Source organism: Chanos chanos, chromosome 10 (genome assembly GCF_902362185.1).
Source record: "Chanos chanos chromosome 10, fChaCha1.1, whole genome shotgun sequence".
Lineage (NCBI taxonomy): Eukaryota > Metazoa > Chordata > Actinopteri > Gonorynchiformes > Chanidae > Chanos > Chanos chanos.
The window spans coordinates 24,456,972-24,476,748 of NC_044504.1; the positions used below are offsets into that span (position 1 = coordinate 24,456,972).

The following is a 19,777-nucleotide window of genomic DNA, read 5'->3' on the forward strand; positions in this document are numbered from 1 at the left end:
TGATGAAGTCAGTATCATTTTATATCTTTATTGCTTCAAAGAATAAAAGACAATTATCCTTATTACAGAAGGAGCACTTCCAGATTAATCCAATAAATTAAAAAGAAAAATTAACATAACATTAAGATAATATTAAAATTAACATTAACATAAATCCATGACTACCATATATTTACTTCAAAAGGTTTTATTACAATATATTCTTTCACATATTTGACAGTGAGTAGCTCAGTTACTATGGCTATTCTGTCAGTGCCTGACTGTGAATGGCTGTGACAACTTCTAAATAAACCAAAACTCCAGTATGTGACCATGTAAGGGTTCTGCTTAGTGTGCAAAGTGAACCCAATATAAGCCTGAAGAGGCACACCATCTATTGCAGAGGAGACCTGAGGATAACCTGCCAGTGGTAAGATGTTAATTTGCTATTAACTGAAAATAAACATTTAGTTAATCTAACAAAGATTAAACTGAACCTTTGATTACTTTAAAATTGTACATGACAACTGATATATGGTTTCGCGGTCAGCCAGTGTTGGCTTTCTTAAACATATTAAGAGTAAAACCACAAAAATGTGCAGCAGCAGCCATGTTTTTATGCACTGGAGTTTTCAACAAATTGCAGCAGAAAATAAACCTGTATCCACCAACATCTGGGGGAAAAGTTAACAGCTCCTTCTTGATTTTTTTTTTTTTTGAATAATTTTATTTATTTATGTATTCATTCATTCATTGTATTACAAACTGAACAATCTTCAAAAAGTTTAAATGTTGTATTTGTGTATTTCAAAGTATCTTACATCTTATTTACATACCTATTTTATCCTATACAATGAATTACACTGATATCACTTATATAAGCAATTCCTACGTTGTTAATTTCTGATGATTTATTGGTGTATTTTACATTTCTAAAATTTCTTAAATAACACCTATACATTTTATACTGATTTCCTTACGTCAAGAACATGACAGAATACTGAAACCAGGCATCTCTTTTCTCGTGTAGGGTTCTGGACATTTCATCTGGTCTCTGGAGGAGAAGGTAAGGTTGTGTAATCCTGCTCTACAAATTGTATTTTTTTTTCCTTCATTAAGATTAGATCCTTTTTTCGGGTTCATTTTTAATGGACATAATTTCAAATGGACTGAATAGCTTTTAGTGCCGCTGGGGGAAAAAACTATAACAATTTTGTCATTTTCTTTTTATTTCAAAGACCACATCTCTATTAAATTCACCAACACAGACGTATGTGGAATGGCAGTAGAAGCTCTGAATAAATAAAAACAAACGTAGAGGAACTTCCTATTATGGCAGGACGATGAAATGCTTCTGTTTAAAAGCCAACTTCTTTTTTGAATGTGTTATGAAGCACTAACAGAGCCCTCAAAGTTTTAAGATTATTCATGAGTATTCACAGCATTAAATTTCTGTGGATAGAGAAGTGTCTTGGAATGACCTTGAGTTTAGGATATGTTTGAAATGAGGTTTGTAAAACATCAAGTGACACAGTTCTCATCTCGCTTAGAGTAAACCGCCACCATGAGTACGGACGCGGAGATGGCCATTTATGGCAAGGCTGCCATATACCTCCGTAAACCTGAGAAGGAGAGAATTGAGGCACAAAACAAGCCTTTTGATGCTAAGACCGCCTGCTTTGTGGCAGATGCCAAAGAACTGTACCTCAAAGCTACAATCAAGAGTAAAGATGGTGGCAAAGTCACTGTTGTTGTGAATGAATCTCAGGAGGTGAGTTTTATGTGAAAACACATACTTGAAATACACCAACATTAGAAGTATATGCCACACAGACTCCAGTGTTTGACTGTTGCTCACATGTAATGCCCACCATCTCAGGAGAGAACTGTCAAGGAGGACGATGTCAGCCCAATGAACCCTCCCAAGTTCGACAAAATTGAGGACATGGCCATGATGACCCATCTCAATGAAGCCTCTGTCCTGTATAACCTCAAAGAGCGTTATGCAGCATGGATGATCTACGTAAGTGAGCAAGAGCTGCAAATGAGAAACAAATTGTACATATTAAGAGCTTTACATACTCATTTCCCTTTGTCATTTCAGACCTACTCTGGACTCTTCTGTGCCACTGTAAACCCCTACAAGTGGCTTCCAGTGTACGATGCAGAAGTGGTGTCTGCCTACAGAGGCAAAAAGCGCATGGAGGCCCCACCCCACATCTTCTCTGTCTCTGACAATGCCTATCAGTTCATGCTTACTGGTGAGATCTTTCTTCTAAAATGGTTAATTTTCTTTGTTGACCAAAATAACTTTAAAAATTAACAACAATTTTATATTCTGCACTCAACAGACAGGGAGAACCAGTCTGTCCTGATTACGTGAGTATCTACACTACTTTTAAATCTGTGACTTTTGCAAGTTTGCCTCATGTGTTACCCTAACCTATAAATATCTTCTGCAATCCAGTGGAGAATCTGGTGCCGGAAAGACTGTGAACACCAAGCGTGTCATCCAGTACTTTGCTACAGTTGCAATGACTGGAGATAAGAAGAAGGAATCTTCCAAAATGCAGGTAAAAACTCTGGTTTATTTATAACATGTAAAAATGATGGAGTATTAAAGAGAATAATTGTTTATACATACTGAGCAGTGCAACCTATCACTTCAACTTGGACGCCTTAACATTAAAAGAGCTCCTCCATGAATCCTGATGAAACACATTGCTGATTACAGGGATCTCTTGAAGACCAGATCATTGCTGCCAACCCTCTGCTTGAGGCTTATGGTAATGCCAAGACTGTGAGAAATGACAACTCCTCACGTTTCGTAAGTTTTATTTAGTTTCATATGAAATTGTATTTGCACTCACCACTATGACAATATAATGTGTTGATAACAAAAAAACTATGTTGATTGGTGTGGAACAGGGTAAATTCATCAGAATTCACTTTGGCACAACTGGAAAACTGGCCAGTGCTGACATTGAGACTTGTAAGTTTTCATTTCCACTATATTCATTGATTAAACACATATGCATTGAGTGGAGAAGCATGGTATTAATTCAGTCCTTTGACAGATCTGCTGGAGAAGTCTAGAGTCACATTCCAGCTTTCAGATGAGAGAGGCTACCACATCTTCTATCAGATGATGACCAACCACAAGCCTGAGCTGATTGGTATGTGTAATTAATGTGACAATTCTCTTTTCTGCACTTGCAAAGATGTATAGGACCTGTTTTAAGTCACTGTTCTTACTCCATAGAAATGACGCTCATCACCACCAACCCCTATGACTTCCCCATGTGCAGTCAGGGTCAGATTACTGTAGCCAGCATTGATGACAAGGAGGAGCTGGTTGCCACAGACGTGAGTCTACATTCTATAAGTGGTAATTGCTCACCATCTGTGTAAAATCTCGTATCCTCAAAGATGTCTTCACAAATGTCTTCAAATTTGTTTTCAGACTGCCATTGATATTCTGGGCTTCAGCCCTGAGGAGAAGATGAGCATCTACAAGTTCACTGGAGCTGTTCTCCATCATGGTAACATGAAGTTCAAGCAGAAGCAGCGTGAGGAGCAGGCAGAGCCTGATGGCACTGAGGGTGAGACTTGAACATAATCTCTGGAGTGGAGAAATACGATCATCCCAGCATTAATCTCATTATAAATTAAATGAAGTCCATGAGTAAATGTGGCTCTCCAAGCTCTTCATTCTAAGGGTTTTCTTTAACACGGTTATCATTTTTAAATGTAAAAGTTGGTAGTAACAGTACACAGCCATTCACATACAACCTTACCATACAGTTAGTTACATCCCCTAATTCGTCTTCCAGATGCTGACAAGGTTGCCTATCTGCTGGGCTTGAACTCAGCTGATATGCTTAAGGCTTTGTGCTACCCAAGAGTGAAGGTCGGCAATGAGTTTGTAACCAAGGGCCAGACTGTGCCACAGGTAAACCTCTTCATGACTTTTTGAACTTGATGCTAACATCTTATTCAAAAATGCTCAACTAAAGTTGAAGTAATGTTAACATAGCATTACTGTATCCATGCCTCTTTAGGTCTATAACTCTGTGAGCGCCTTGGCCAAGTCTATCTATGAGAGGATGTTCTTGTGGATGGTCATCCGTATCAACCAGATGTTGGACACAAAACAAGCCAGACAGTTCTTCATTGGTGTGCTGGACATTGCTGGCTTTGAGATTTTTGATGTACGAGTTCTGCATGTTTGTGCTACCCATTTCATTTTGCAGAAAACAGCAATGTGAAGATAGAAGTCTTTTTTTTTCTGGAAACAACCCTCTACAGCATTTAGCATTGAATCTCACTGCATGCTACAACAAGGCACTTCTATCCCAATGTTAAATTAATGTGCTGTTTTTCATTGACTCTTTAGTTCAACAGCATGGAGCAGCTTTGCATCAACTTCACCAATGAGAAACTGCAACAGTTCTTCAACCACCACATGTTTGTCCTGGAACAAGAGGAGTATAAGAAAGAAGGCATTGTCTGGGAGTTCATTGACTTCGGCATGGACTTGGCTGCTTGCATTGAGCTCATTGAGAAGGTAAATTTTATGTGGCAAGTACTGTCGTCCTTACATTTTTGAGACTCAGGTCTTTTTAGTCTCAAACTCATCCTCACATGCTCAATCAAACTCCGTGTTGCAAACAGCCAATGGGCATCTTCTCCATCCTTGAAGAGGAGTGCATGTTCCCCAAGGCCTCAGACACAACCTTCAAGAACAAGCTCTATGATCAGCATCTTGGAAAGAACAATGCCTTCCAGAAACCAAAGCCTGCCAAAGGCAAGGCTGAGGCCCACTTCTCACTGGTGCACTATGCAGGCACTGTGGACTACAACATTGCTGGGTGGCTGGAGAAGAACAAGGACCCTCTGAATGAGTCTGTGCTGCAGCTGTACCAGAAGTCCGCTGTCAAACTGCTCTCTACCCTCTACCCACCTGTTGTTGAGGGTAATTATACTCAGTTTTCATCAAATTACAATTCCATCCATTACACCTATTTCAAATACTTGGAATTATACTACGAAAGATAAGACAAGTTCCTGAATAAAATCTTAATTATTGCTTTGGATTATTTTCATACAGAGAGTGGTGGTGGTGGCAAAAAAGGAGGCAAAAAGAAGGGTGGTTCCATGCAGACTGTGTCCTCACAGTTCAGGGTATGTTATTAGTAACGTAACATTTTTTGTTTATCCAAACTCTCTCATTCAAAAAAACTGAATAGTATTTTGTATGTAACTCAACAGGAGAACTTGGGCAAACTGATGACCAACTTGAGGAGCACTCATCCTCACTTTGTGCGTTGTCTGATCCCTAATGAGTCTAAGACTCCAGGTGAGAGAAAATTTAAAAGGACGTAAGATATATCTTTGGTGCATATAAAGACAACACAAAATACATTCTTTAAAGTTTAACAGTTATACAACTTTTCAGCATCATGTTCTGAAATGTTCCTTTCATTACCAACTCATTCATACAGTAAACATTTTTTTTTTTACATGTGTCAGGTCTTATGGAGAACTTCCTGGTCATCCACCAGTTGAGGTGCAATGGTGTACTGGAGGGCATCAGAATCTGCAGAAAGGGCTTCCCAAGCAGAATCCTCTATGGTGACTTCAAGCAGAGGTAAATTACAACCTCCCACAAAAAAAAAACATATTTCCTTTGATATAAAACACTGTAGTGACATTTTGATGACTTCCTCATAGGTACAAAGTGTTGAATGCCAGCGTTATCCCAGAGGGTCAGTTTATTGACAACAAGAAAGCAGCTGAGAAGCTCTTGGGATCTATTGATGTTGACCATGATCAGTACAGATTTGGACATACTAAGGTAACCATTCAAATAAAAAGAATTCATGAAAATGAACCTGTCAAGATTATGAGAACCTTGTGGAAAACCTTTGTCACAACTCTTTACCACATAGGTGTTCTTCAAAGCTGGTCTGCTGGGTACCCTTGAGGAGATGAGAGACGAGAAACTGGCAGCTCTGGTCGGAATGACTCAGGCCCTCTGCCGTGGTTATCTCATGAGGAGAGAGTTTGTTAAGATGATGGAGAGGAGGTGGGTTGGAAAGGAAACATTACAATTTATAGTTGCAGGGGAAAAAACAAACTGTGCTATTTAATCACATGTAATGGTCAATGAAATTGAAAGTTTCCGATTTGTTTGCGGTTGCCTTGATTGGGCAAAAAATATTCGTGGAATTAACTGAATCAAAAGCAAATGTGGTTAGTTAAAACTGTAACTGTTCTAAAATAAATGCTAAAAGCACATTCTTCAATGGCAGAGAGGCCATCTTCACCATCCAGTACAACGTCCGTTCCTTCATGAATGTCAAGCACTGGCCATGGATGAAGGTGTACTACAAGATCAAGCCTCTGCTGAAGAGTGCTGAGACTGAGAAAGAGCTGGCTAACATGAAAGAAGAATTTGCCAAATGCAAGGAAGACCTGGCCAAGGCAGAAGCCAAGAAGAAAGAACTTGAAGAGAAAATGGTGACTTTGTTGCAGGAGAGGAATGATCTGCAGCTCCAAGTGGCCTCAGTAAGTACTTTTAAAACATGTGAAAACAGTAAACTGAAAGGCATTTACTCCAGCATGACTTTTGATATGATTCATACAAAGATGTGTCTGCACTCAATGCTACATAAGTAATGTCGTCATGGAACTTATTGAATTTTTGTATCTGCTATAACATTTGAGAGGGTAGGTATTTAACCTCCTCTCTCTTGGATCAACATGTGCGATCTTTTTAAACAACAGCAGTTCATACATTTCTGAGAATGAGTACAGTAATGTCATATTTTCCCTCCTTCGCTTCTATGAACTCCACTACAGCATCACAGAAAGAAATGATTATTTTGTAAATCCTAGGAAGCTGAAAATCTATCAGATGCTGAGGAGAGATGTGAGGGCTTGATCAAGAGCAAGATCCAGCTGGAAGCAAAACTTAAAGAGACAACTGAGAGACTGGAGGATGAGGAGGAGATCAATGCTGAGCTGACTGCCAAGAAGAGGAAACTGGAGGATGAGTGTTCTGAGCTGAAGAAAGACATCGATGACTTGGAACTCACCTTGGCCAAAGTGGAGAAGGAGAAACATGCCACAGAAAACAAGGTATGGGGGTATTTAGGGAAAAAAAAATCTCTCACATGTTAATTTTGTCAAGTATAACTATGATCTGATCTAAACTTATTTTTGAATCAACACAGGTCAAGAATCTGACAGAGGAGATGGCTGCTCAGGATGAGAGCCTTGCCAAGCTCACAAAAGAGAAGAAAGCCCTCCAAGAGGCACACCAACAGACTCTTGATGATCTCCAGGCAGAGGAGGACAAAGTCAACACTCTGACCAAATCCAAGACAAAGCTTGAACAACAAGTGGATGATGTGAGTTCATAGACTTTAATGTCATACTGTTGAATATTTTATGTATTCCTATGCATTTTATAACTTGAAACTGCTAAATTTATTCAGCTTGAGGGTTCCCTGGAGCAAGAGAAGAAGCTCCGCATGGACCTTGAGAGAGCCAAGAGAAAGCTTGAGGGAGACCTGAAACTGGCCCAGGAGTCCATTATGGATCTGGAGAATGACAAGCAGCAGTCTGAGGAGAAGCTTAAGAAGTAATATAGACTTTTTTTGCTGCAACCTAGTAAAACCTAAACTAAAGTACTGCTGAAGTTCCTTAAGATGTTGTTTCATACTTCTAGGAAAGACTTTGAAACAAGCCAGCTTCTCAGCAAGATTGAAGATGAGCAGTCTTTGGGAGCCCAGCTTCAGAAGAAGATCAAGGAGCTGCAGGTATATGACCACTTTCATGGAGTTCGGAAATACAAATTAGATGAAACACACAGGCAAAAAATGTTTGTAAACCCTTTCTTCATCACTATAGGCCCGCATTGAGGAACTGGAGGAGGAAATTGAGGCTGAGCGAGCTGCGCGTGCCAAGGTTGAGAAACAGAGAGCAGATCTCTCCAGGGAACTTGAGGAGATCAGTGAAAGGCTTGAGGAAGCTGGAGGAGCAACTGCTGCTCAGATAGAGATGAACAAGAAGCGTGAGGCAGAGTTCCAGAAACTGCGCCGTGATCTTGAGGAGTCCACCCTTCAGCATGAAGCCACTGCTGCCGCTCTGCGCAAGAAGCAGGCTGACAGCGTGGCAGAACTGGGAGAGCAAATCGACAACCTCCAGCGTGTCAAGCAGAAGCTTGAGAAGGAGAAGAGTGAATACAAGATGGAGATCGATGATCTTACCAGCAACATGGAGGCTGTTGCTAAAGCCAAGGTCAGTCTCATCAGTGTGAACCTCTTGGAAATATTGGCCATTTATAAGAATTTATATTAGTATTTGTACTAAATCAGTCTGCTGCTGAGGAAACTGAAAGCTCCACCATTAACAGGCAAATCTTGAGAAGATGTGCCGTACCCTTGAGGACCAACTCAGTGAACTCAAGACCAAGAATGATGAGAATCTTCGTCAGATAAACGATATCAGTGCACAGAAGGCCAGACTTCAGACAGAAAATGGTAATCATTTAGTTTGGACACTTTTGTCTATGTCAGAATCTGTTAATTTTTCCTTTCTACGTTTAAGTTTAATCAGCCACTGTCTATTTTTCCACTTCAAACACATCAACACATCATATCTAGGTGAATTTGGCCGTCAGCTGGAGGAAAAAGAAGCTCTGGTTTCTCAGCTTACAAGGGGCAAACAGGCCTTCACACAACAGATTGAGGAGCTGAAGAGACAGATTGAGGAAGAAGTTAAGGTAAATACACTTAGTTAAAAAATGCAGTCAAGGTGTTTCACTTATCTAATATTAATGGTAATAATTGTCCTGCTTCAATGCATTTTATAGGCCAAGAATGCCCTGGCTCATGGCCTCCAGTCTGCCCGCCATGACTGTGACCTGCTCCGTGAGCAGTTTGAGGAAGAGCAGGAAGCAAAGGCTGAGCTGCAGCGTGGCATGTCCAAGGCCAACAGCGAGGTTGCTCAGTGGAGAACCAAATACGAAACTGATGCCATCCAGCGCACTGAGGAGCTTGAGGAGGCCAAGTAAGAGCTACCCTTCCCTTTTGTACATTTTTTAACATTATTGTAAGACATGTGCTCTGATGGTGGCATTCCATAACACAAAATGTAACACTCAACAGGAAAAAGCTTGCTCAGCGCCTTCAGGAGGCAGAGGAACAAATTGAGGCTGTTAACTCCAAGTGTGCCTCTCTGGAAAAGACCAAGCAGAGACTACAGGGTGAAGTGGAAGACCTCATGATTGATGTGGAGAGAGCCAATGCCTTGGCTGCCAACCTCGATAAGAAGCAGAGGAACTTTGATAAGGCAATTACCAATCTCTAGCTCCTCACATAAAGTAAACAAAAATTAAATTACACAGATCTGACATTTTACAATATCATTTTAAAGGTTTTGGCTGAGTGGAAGCAGAAATATGAGGAAGGCCAGGCTGAACTGGAGGGTGCCCAGAAAGAGGCTCGCTCTCTCAGCACTGAGCTGTTCAAGATGAAGAACTCCTATGAGGAGGCTCTTGATCAGCTGGAGACACTGAAGAGAGAAAACAAGAATCTGCAGCGTAAGCCTGAATCTGCAACATATATTAGAATTTCAGATCTGCAACATGAGATATTTAAAATTATCTTAAAAAGTCTTTAATTGCATTGGTGGAGACTATTTGATTACATTCATTTTACTTTCAGAACGATTGGGTAAGGAATTGACTGGTTTCTTTCTCTTTCCTCTGATTTCACATGTAAAATGAAAAGTATTTGTTTATTGGCTCTGTCTTAGGTATCATTTTATCTCAACTGTATTTTTGGAAAATGGACAGTAAACATTTTCCACTGAAGACTTGTCGCAATTTAATAGGACTAAGACTCTATCACTCAGCATTCAAGAGACCAGACCATTTAAATGTGGTGGTCACCGTGCTGAATGTTAAAGTCCAAATGGACTACAGATATCAGTCCAAATTCAATTTAATTTTTTCTCTGCAGAGGAGATCTCTGACCTGACTGAACAGATTGGTGAGACTGGAAAGAGCATTCATGAGCTGGAGAAGGCAAAGAAGGCAGTGGAGACAGAGAAAGCCGAGATCCAGACTGCTCTGGAAGAGGCTGAGGTGAAATTAATTTTCAAAGACCATTCGAAGTTGCCATGTTACAGCAGATAAGTAAAACTCAGTTCATGATAACGTAGACTGTCCTTGACTGTCTGATATATTTCTACTGATCCGTCCTCACAGGGAACCTTGGAGCATGAGGAGTCCAAGATCCTTCGTGTCCAGCTTGAGCTCAACCAGGTTAAGGGTGAGATTGACAGGAAGCTGGCAGAAAAAGATGAGGAAATGGAGCAGATCAAGAGGAACAGCCAGAGGGTGACTGAGTCCATGCAGAGCACCCTGGACTCTGAGGTCAGGAGCAGGAATGACGCCCTGAGAATCAAGAAGAAGATGGAGGGAGACCTCAATGAGATGGAGATTCAGCTGAGCCACGCCAACCGCCAGGCTGCTGAGGCCCAGAAACAGCTGAGGAATGTACAGGGACAACTCAAGGTAAGTGTGTTCTATTACTGTGGTGTGTTTCCACGAATGTTTTCATGACATGGTGTTTAAATTTACATTCATGACCGGTTTACCATCAGGATGCCCAACTTCACCTTGACGATGCACTGAGAGGACAGGAGGACATGAAGGAGCAGGTTGCTATGGTTGAGCGCAGGAATACTCTAATGTTGGCTGAGATTGAAGAGCTTAGAGTTGCCCTGGAACAGACTGAGAGAGGCCGCAAAGTGGCTGAACAAGAGCTGGTTGATGCCAGTGAGCGTGTTGGACTTCTTCACTCACAGGTAGTCATTTAATTAAACCACTCCAGTCATTAAGCTTGAAACTGTTTGAATTAAATGAATACTATCAACTTATTTTACATTCTAATGACTCTAGAACACAAGCCTTCTGAACACCAAGAAGAAGCTTGAAACTGACCTTGTGCAGATCCAATCAGAGGTGGACGACACTGTCCAAGAAGCAAGGAATGCTGAAGAGAAAGCAAAGAAAGCTATTACTGATGTGAGTGTTTGAAATTGAAATGTCCTCATAGTCATCTAAATTCCATTTTGATCTGCTTCAATTACATATAAGCTGTTAACAAATTAGGCTGCCATGATGGCTGAAGAGTTGAAGAAGGAGCAGGACACCAGCGCTCACCTGGAGAGGATGAAGAAGAATCTGGAGGTCACAGTCAAAGACCTGCAGCACCGCCTGGATGAGGCTGAGAATCTGGCCATGAAGGGTGGCAAGAAACAGCTGCAGAAACTGGAATCCAGGGTAAGAAACTCATGTGTGCAGTGACAGCTCAAGAAGAACTGGGAAGAGAAAAGAAAGTAAGCAAGAGAGATAGAGAACAATGAAGGATTGGTGAATGAAACAGGATGCATGGAAAGACTACATCCATTTTGTTTTCTGAAGGTTCGTGAGCTGGAGGCTGAAGTTGAGGCTGAACAGAAACGTGGTGCAGATGCCGTGAAGGGAGTCCGCAAATATGAGAGGAGAGTCAAGGAGCTGACCTACCAGGTATGAATAATCTGTTTCACGACACTCACTTGTGTCTTCAGGAGAGTCTTGACAAAATTACAATAAGTATGATAATTTGATGACAATAATTATTTTGATCTTAGACTGAGGAGGACAAGAAGAATATTACCAGACTTCAGGATCTGGTGGACAAACTGCAGCTGAAGGTCAAGGCATACAAGAGGCAGGCCGAGGAAGCTGTAAGTCACATCCAACTGAAAACTGTTCATTTGTTCATTTAACAGAAGCTTTTATTCAAAATGACTTCCTGGACGGGCAGGATATAGACCAGTTTATTGGTAGGGTTTGTACATACTTTCTCAAAAACTTCTTCACACCTGCATTATACAGCTTTCAAGTTTTGTTGTGATTCACAAAAATCTTATCTTAGCTTGTAACACCTCAGTTGAGCTCATGACCATTTAAAGCTGATTAACACATGGAGTAGTGCAAAAAAATTACTACGGTCCATCCCTTATGTTAACATTTCTTACCAAAGTAGACATCTTCACTAACTCACTATGCCTCTATTATGATATGTGTGCTTTCAAGGGAAAGTATCAGCTAACTCCTCCAACACTTAAAAAAAATATTGAGATTGATACTATTGATCTACAATCAACTGTATACAAAAAACTATTTTAGGAGGAACAAGCCAACGGCCACATGTCCAAGCTCAGGAAGGTGCAGCATGAGCTGGAGGAGGCTGAGGAGCGTGCTGACATTGCTGAGTCTCAGGTCAACAAGCTCAGAGCCAAGAGCCGTGATGCTGGAAAGGTAAATGCATAGTATTCATACCGTAAATGCCATACAGATTAAAAAGCAACATAAACACAAACACTGAGATAAATTTTCAATTTGTCTTTTATTTCCAGGGCAAAGAAGCAGCTGAGTAAGAGCTTTTGTCTTCATGAAAGTTTGATCATACACCATATCCTGTTTAGTGCTGTGTGAAAACTTTCTATTTATAAACCCACTAAATAAATTTGTAAATACAAGCATTTTATTCTCCTTTGTCTGTTTATTGATTTTTCCATACATGAACCTCAGAGTCACAAAAAACAAAAACAAAAAAATTATATAACAATATAATGACATAGATCACATGATCCTGCTTCCCAGTCTGCCGATTTCAGTGTCTTGAATATATCATCAGGTTTTGTTTTCCATTTTATTGTTTGCACACTTGCCACTGCAAGGGCTGAGTGTCTTTCGGAAATAGTTTGGCTTGCAGAATTTTCTGTAACTACCACCATCACTAACACTATCAGTCGTAGTGCACATATAGAGCCAATAATAGCACCATCTTCCAAGCCTGTCTGATTTTTTATATAAAATACTATCAAGAGGGTAGTAAGATCAAGGGACTTAGCAACCACTCAATATCCCATAACAACTGAGAGAGATCACTGTAACTGAGTTTTACTCATGTGCTTGAATTTGTGTTTGAAAGCTATTGATCTAAAAGTAATTTGACAAAAAGTATTTGAGGATTATGAAAATGCACAGAGCTACTATAGATTTTCAGAAACAGCAGTATTTCCATCACATGGAACTTATTCATGCGTACACCACCATCACTGAAACAAATCTTGAAAACTGGAGATCATATGGGTGTCAGGGAAAACAGGGGACTCAGTTGCAGACTCACTGATGAATAAATAAAATGTTTATTGTGCCAGGCAGAAGTCTTTCAATACACTTGGCAGAAAGCGGAATCCAAAAAACAAGCAGAGGTCGTACCACAGAGCAGTCAGAGGGAGGCAAACAATCCAAAACGGCAGACAAAGGCAAAATCCAGAGACAGGCAAATGTTCAAAAGCAGGTACAGGGAAAGGCAGGCCGGCAGGCAGAAGAGGCAAAATCCAACAGGCAAAAAGTCAAAAAACAGGCAGAGGTCAAGAACAGAAGACAGTCAGGATAACAAAAGGCTAGGACGACACACTGTGGAAGGCGGTACGAACTGACAAACAAAGGGTAGAACAGGCAGGGTTTAAATAGACAGACTAATTACTACTTCAACGAGACACAGGTGAGCACAATAAGTGAGGGGCGGGGCCAGGGCACATGGAAAACCAAAATAAACAAAAGCACATGACAAAACCAAAAACAAATGACAGCTGTCACCAGACCTGACCAGCAGGGGCACAATAGAGAGCAGGTCACGCAGGAACCCTGACAATGGGACTGGTCAGCAGCAGGGAAGGAGCCTCAGCAAGCAGTCATTGGCCCGTAAGCATTAGGAGAGTTCACTGTTATGGCATGCTAATTGAGCTGATTTAAAAATGTGAAACATGTCACGTTTATCTTTAAATCTTGGCCGCATAAACTGCCAACATATGGTCACTAAAACAGGCAGCTCACAAGGAGCATGAGGAGAAGGTCTGGGACTTAATGGAGGTCAGGTCAGCGGTGGTGTATGCCTGAGCGCAAGTGAGGATATGAAAAATGTACCGTTACTAATAGTTACCGTTATGACACATGACAAATGCCAACACCAGAAACAGCACTGTTTGACAAAAGTGGTGGTCACTGCCTAAAAACTGCAGCCACTCATTATTGAACTGCTTTCCTCATTGTATTCTAATTTTATATTAAGGCTTTTGTTTGTAGGCTATTTTGATACTCTGTCACACGTTAGACATACAGATTTTGAACATTCCTTGTATTTTTTTATCCAGCAAAAATAAAATTGATCTGACTTTCCTGTGTGCAGATGGCATCATGCCAAAATACAGTCACTCTCACAGAATACTGTGTCAATATATGTGTTATAGTGTAAAGAGACTGTAACAGGCTATGCATATGACCCCTATAACTTTTGGGCTGCTTATTGTGCACAGCACTGTTACAACAGCCTGGATGGAGAGATGAAATAGGATCACACTTCAAAAACTCCCTTGCCTTTGTACAATTCATATTTGAAACTAATGCTCAAGTACCACAGCACATCATTTTTATATCAGTTGTGTCCTTCACTGACTTTCAGCTGAACTGTATTGTGGATACTCACTACAGATAGGTGCCATTAAAATGAAGAGCTTGTTTGATTGTCAATTATTTTATGAATATCTTTACCAAGAAATCTCTCCTGTGATTAAAATTTCTACTAGTGCTTTACCATTTACTGCATGGCTCCTACATTGTCTTGTTGAGGTTTCTGTTTGTTTGTTTGTGTGTTTCTTTGTTGTTTTGTAACTTTATTATTATTATTATTATTATTATTATTGGTATTGTTATTGTTATTGTTATTATTATTATTATTATTATTATTGCTATATGTTGAGATATATAGATGATTAGTAAGTCGGCGAGTCCGGGCACTGAATGACTGGAGTTGGTGTGGGGAGAGACGAGGTCATCACATTATCCATGCCCCCCCACCACACACACACACACACACACACACACACACAAGATCAATTCTTCAATTTTTCTTAAAAAAAAAGACAAGCAACTTAAAACCCTACATGATAACAATATCAATAAAGATCCAGCATATACATGTAATATTAATAAATAACACATCATAGGATTAACTGGGCAGTAGGTTCTGCCCAATTAATCCTGGCTAAAGACAACTCAAAATAAATTATATAAAGCAGAAAGGTGTACAATATGAGGTGGGAGCTGATGTTGAACCAGTTTTTTTTACTTCCATTATGCCAGCTAACTACAATTTATGGACTTTCTCATTTACTGAACAGTTTAAGTAATCATTTAGTAACATAAGAGCATGGTCCTGAGGAAACAAGACACCAGTGAGTTTGGGGATCACATTACCCTACTTCAGAATCTTTGCACATCTGGACAGTTCAATAACATGTGCTTAGAGTATAAGAAGGTCTAAGGCTACAAAAGTGGCAATGAGGGTACAGTGACATACCCATGAGATGTCTTACCTGTGTGATTAAACATGGTCTGTGACATATTTTAAAGCGAATTAACTGATGGTTTAGATTTTTTGTGCCATGAAATGTATTGTCCCACACTGCATCCCAAGTTTATCAATGAGGCTACTCTAGGGCTTTATTTCTGATGAGAACAATTTAGTAAAAAAACCCCAAAAAAACTAAAGCTTTCATTAATTTTGAGGGATTTAATACAAGACCCTTTCCAGGACTGTTGACTGATGTTAATGTTAATGTTAAGTCCTCTTTCATATTGTGCCTGTTTGAGCACAAGGAGGTGACTCAGTCTATTCCCATCAATGTAGTGTCTATGCTTGGTAACGTGGATAATAAATTCAACTCACTTTCTGTTCTATTTCTTTGAACATTTAGAGCTAGGTTCTTTTCCCAGTTCACAACATTTACTTTCCAGCTCTGAGATGAACTGCAATTTAAGCTGAAGTTTCTTCAGCTTACATGAACAAGAAATAGCGGTATTTCTTAATAAACCTCTAACACTGCGTGAAAAGAGGTGTATCCGGACTGGAATACTCCTGTATACAGCACGTAAAACAACAGATTTGGCGTAAGTTTACTTTGTCCGGATATTTCCAAATGCACCACTTTTCACGCAGTGTAATATCAACAGAGAGCACAGCTGATCAGATTCTGAACCTTTGTTTAAAGTACTGACTTTTGGAGTGGCACAGTGTCGAATCTCCAGCTGGATGGCTTACATGTGGATGTTACTTATTACTTTCACTATTGTTTCATAAAGTTATCGCTACAATATGATGGATTATTTTAGATCTTTGACTCCTTCAGACATAAGATATCAAATGGATAGGTATCAAATGCTGATGCGAAAGCAGAGAGTCCCATTTGGTTTGTGGAACCCTGTAAAGGATCTTTACCAGGGACTGTGAGACCTCTTTATGATGCCCATTTGCTTCACTCTGTCCTCTTCTTTGTTCATTCTTGTCCTTCTGACTTATTTATGGAGATGTGATACAGCTTTCAGTAAATGACCTTACTGGTCTAGACAGGATCTTATGTTGTAAAAGGCATGTATCCAGGAGCTGAGGAAAAAATATTAATGAACTGATTAATGAACTTCTGACATTGAATTGGTGTAAGGGTTTCTCCTGTGTCAGCCAAGCCCAAAAGCTCCTAGGGTCAATTCTGGGTATTGGCCTGAGGGAGGGGAACTGTGGGATATTTCAATCATTTCAGTGGGCTAGCCTGGTCTATTTACATTTTCCATTTTCCTTGCTCTTTCTGACGGACCTTATGGTTGATCTTGCTACATGCTCAGAGATATTGCAGAGACCCTGCTATTTAGCAAGAAATGTGTTGTGCATTGTGGGAGGGAAAGATCAGCACCTCGTCTCCCACATGGAATTTTAACATGGCATGGCAGTTACAGGTCTTTTTATGCCATCTGAATCTTTGTGCCATGTGGCATTGCTTATTTGATTCACCCCTAAGAGTTACATGCTCCCTCAGGCTTTGATGTAAGGATAGGTCTTCCACCCAACTCCTTTGTAAGCCAAGTCTAGCAAGGCCTGTGCACTCACAATGAATTTTTAAAATAGTGAAAACTCAGTCACCTCTCGAATAGCAAAGAGCATGTACGACCAGAGCAGCTGGTGTTAGTTTCTGTCAACCTCATCAACCACTCCACATGGCTGACCAAACCTTAAAGCTCCAGAGGAGCTTTTTATATGTAGTATTGGGTCATGAGCATATCAAGACAGATGACAAACCAGATTAATGCCAATTTAATTAAACAAGGTGTCTTTGACAGGGAGAGGAATGAGAGGAGCTGGTGCAGCTGTTGTAAAATAACAATTGTAAAGTTGGAAAATAACCCAAAAAAACTCACAAGAAGTGAGTATGTGTTACAGAAACAAAAAGACTGCTGTCCAGGGAGAGACAATCACTTAAAGCATTCATATATGCTTCTTGAACTAATACATCTGAAAATGCAGCAACAACTACTAGTTTACTGGAAGAAAAGGAAACACAATGAGAGAGATTTTTTAAAAATCTTGATTAAGTTTGTGGTAAGGAGCCTTAAGAAAATGTACGTTTCACACATGATCAACAACAGGGGTAGTGCGTGTACATTTTTAAGGCAGCAACTGTGTGGCAGGAAAAAGGGCAGAGTTGTAACTGTCTTGAACTGTGTTTATCATTTGTTGTGAATGCTTGACATTCATGAGTAGCTCTCTGGTATTGGTTCTCTATAAAACATGTTTTACATTTTTCATAATATCCCGTTTCTCTCAAAATGTTTTCCTTACTAATTAAAGTTAGACAAAAATCTTGAAAATGTAACCCGGCCATGAGTAGAACAAGCTGATGCAGTACTAGAGCTAAGTTCTTCTCTTTTGACTTGGTATTTATAGCTCAGTTTGCCTTTTCAATGCTCAGTTAGCACCCAGAAGAAAAGGCACAATTAACTTTTGGACCTCTAAATGTTGTTGAAATGTATATATAAAGTAACGAGGGTGATCCAGCATCATATCAGCTTGTTAGGTTTTAAAGGTTCTTGAGTGTGTGTGTGTGTGTGTGTGTGTGTGTGTGTGTAGATAGACAGATAGATAGACAGATAGACAGATACTTACATACATACATACTTACATACATACATACCTATACAATCACTGTCAGTTTTACACAGATGATGATGATGAAGAGTTTACCAGAGTTTATTATTAGGCTACCTCTGTGTACGATAAACATGTTACATGTCACAAAGCATGGGAAATCAAAATCAAGAATCAGTGATTAAACCACGATATTTCATGTCAGAGGTTTATGTGAGTGGCAATACAAACTTTTGAAGTGATTTAGGCAACACAAACAAATTTACACACTGGCAGATGTCACACTGGGCTATAAATAGGCAGGCAAAAGAGAAGTGTCCTGAAGTGTTCTTGCACCATACAAACTTGTTCTCTTATTCAAGCTAGGTTACATTTTCAAGATTTTTGACTAGCTTTCCTTAATCAGGAAAACACTCTGAAAATACTTATGCAGGATATTATGAAACAAGTAAAAAAATGTTGAGAGAACAGACCCAATGACTGAATGTCAGGCATTCAAAACAAATGGTAAATGCAGTTCAAGTCAGCAATAACTCTACCCCCTCTGTTAGCATAGAGTTGTTGCCTTAAAAATGTACATTCACCGCCCCATCCAAAAAAGGGCTGGCACACTTAAGACCAAACATGGTGAGGATCTATAGAGTATAAATAGGTTTCAAATAATACACTGAAAATAGACAAAGAAGTCCATTTTAAAATAAATATAATTATAAATATAATATAATATAATATAATATAATATAATATAATATAATATAATATAATATAATACAATATAATATAATGTTTACTTTCACAAGTCTGGATTTTTGTTTGTTCAGCAAATTACTCTAAAATATCTAAAAACGGAAAGCCATTTGTCACATTGTACAAAATTAGTCCTTATTAATTTATTAATAATTTACATAAGTATGTCATTTAATTAAGGTGTATCATGTACAGGGACTCACCAATGAAAAAGTGCATAAAACTGTACAGTAACTATGAAGTCAGTATCATTTAATATCATTATTGCTTCAAAGAATAAAAGAACATACCCTTTCAGATTAATCCAATAAATTAGACAGAAGAATTAATATAAATCCATGACTACCATATACTTACTTCAAAAGGCTTTATTATATTTTTCACATATTTGACAGTGAGTAGCTCAGTTACTATGGCTATTCTGTCAGTGTCTGACTGTGAATGGCTGTGACAACTTCTAAATAAACCAAAACTCCAGCTCGTGACCATATACGGGTTCTGCTTAGTGTGCAAAGTGAACCCAATATAAGCCTGAAGAGATGCACCATCTATTGCAGAGGAGACCTAAGGAGATCCTGCCAGTGGTAAGACGTTAATATGTTACTAACTGAAAAGAATAGTTATTTTACGTAAGATTAAGTTGAATTTTAACTCAAACTTTGATTATATTAAAATTTAATCGTACATGACGATTCATGTATGGTTCGTAGTCAGCCAGTGTTGGCTTTCTTAACCATATTAAGAATAAAACTACAAAAATGTGCAGCAGCAGCCATGTTTTTATGCACTGGAGTTTTCAACAAATTGCAACAGAAAATAAACCTGTATCCACCAACATCTGGCGGAAAAGTTAACAGCTCCTTCTTGATTTTTTTTTTTTTTTGAATAATTTTATTCATTTATGTATTCATTCATTCATTTTATTACAAACTGAACAATCTTCA

General features: G+C 39.3%; 1 protein-coding gene across 1 annotated transcript; it reads left to right on the forward strand.

Annotated features, from left to right (window-relative positions):
• The first annotated feature begins 1,543 nt into the window (after positions 1 to 1,543).
• Positions 1,544 to 12,480, forward strand: LOC115822132 (myosin heavy chain, fast skeletal muscle-like). Its single transcript, XM_030785811.1, has 39 exons — positions 1,544 to 1,750; positions 1,859 to 2,002; positions 2,084 to 2,240; positions 2,331 to 2,358; positions 2,447 to 2,552; positions 2,714 to 2,806; positions 2,908 to 2,971; positions 3,057 to 3,155; positions 3,242 to 3,345; positions 3,443 to 3,581; positions 3,813 to 3,931; positions 4,041 to 4,190; positions 4,376 to 4,546; positions 4,654 to 4,954; positions 5,090 to 5,163; positions 5,251 to 5,338; positions 5,512 to 5,629; positions 5,713 to 5,836; positions 5,931 to 6,067; positions 6,294 to 6,549; positions 6,880 to 7,122; positions 7,218 to 7,394; positions 7,482 to 7,627; positions 7,715 to 7,805; positions 7,897 to 8,286; positions 8,402 to 8,528; positions 8,652 to 8,770; positions 8,861 to 9,057; positions 9,156 to 9,339; positions 9,424 to 9,589; positions 10,011 to 10,135; positions 10,259 to 10,567; positions 10,657 to 10,860; positions 10,955 to 11,080; positions 11,168 to 11,338; positions 11,480 to 11,584; positions 11,689 to 11,784; positions 12,230 to 12,361; positions 12,460 to 12,480. The coding sequence occupies exons 1-39, from the start codon at positions 1,544 to 1,546 to the stop codon at positions 12,478 to 12,480; spliced, it is 5,808 nt and encodes a 1,935-aa protein (XP_030641671.1).
• Positions 12,481 to 19,777: the final 7,297 nt, after the last annotated feature.

What these genes read in the sequence shown, in the direction of transcription:
- LOC115822132 (XM_030785811.1), top strand. Translation starts at nt 1,544, where the DNA reads ATGAGTACGGACGCGGAGATGGCCATTTATGGCAAGGCTGCCATATAC. An exon ending in AACCAGTCTGTCCTGATTAC is followed by an intron (nt 2,359 to 2,446) that starts GTGAGTATCTAC and finishes TCTGCAATCCAG; the next exon opens with TGGAGAATCTGGTGCCGGAA. An exon ending in ACAGATTTGGACATACTAAG is followed by an intron (nt 5,837 to 5,930) that starts GTAACCATTCAA and finishes TTTACCACATAG; the next exon opens with GTGTTCTTCAAAGCTGGTCT.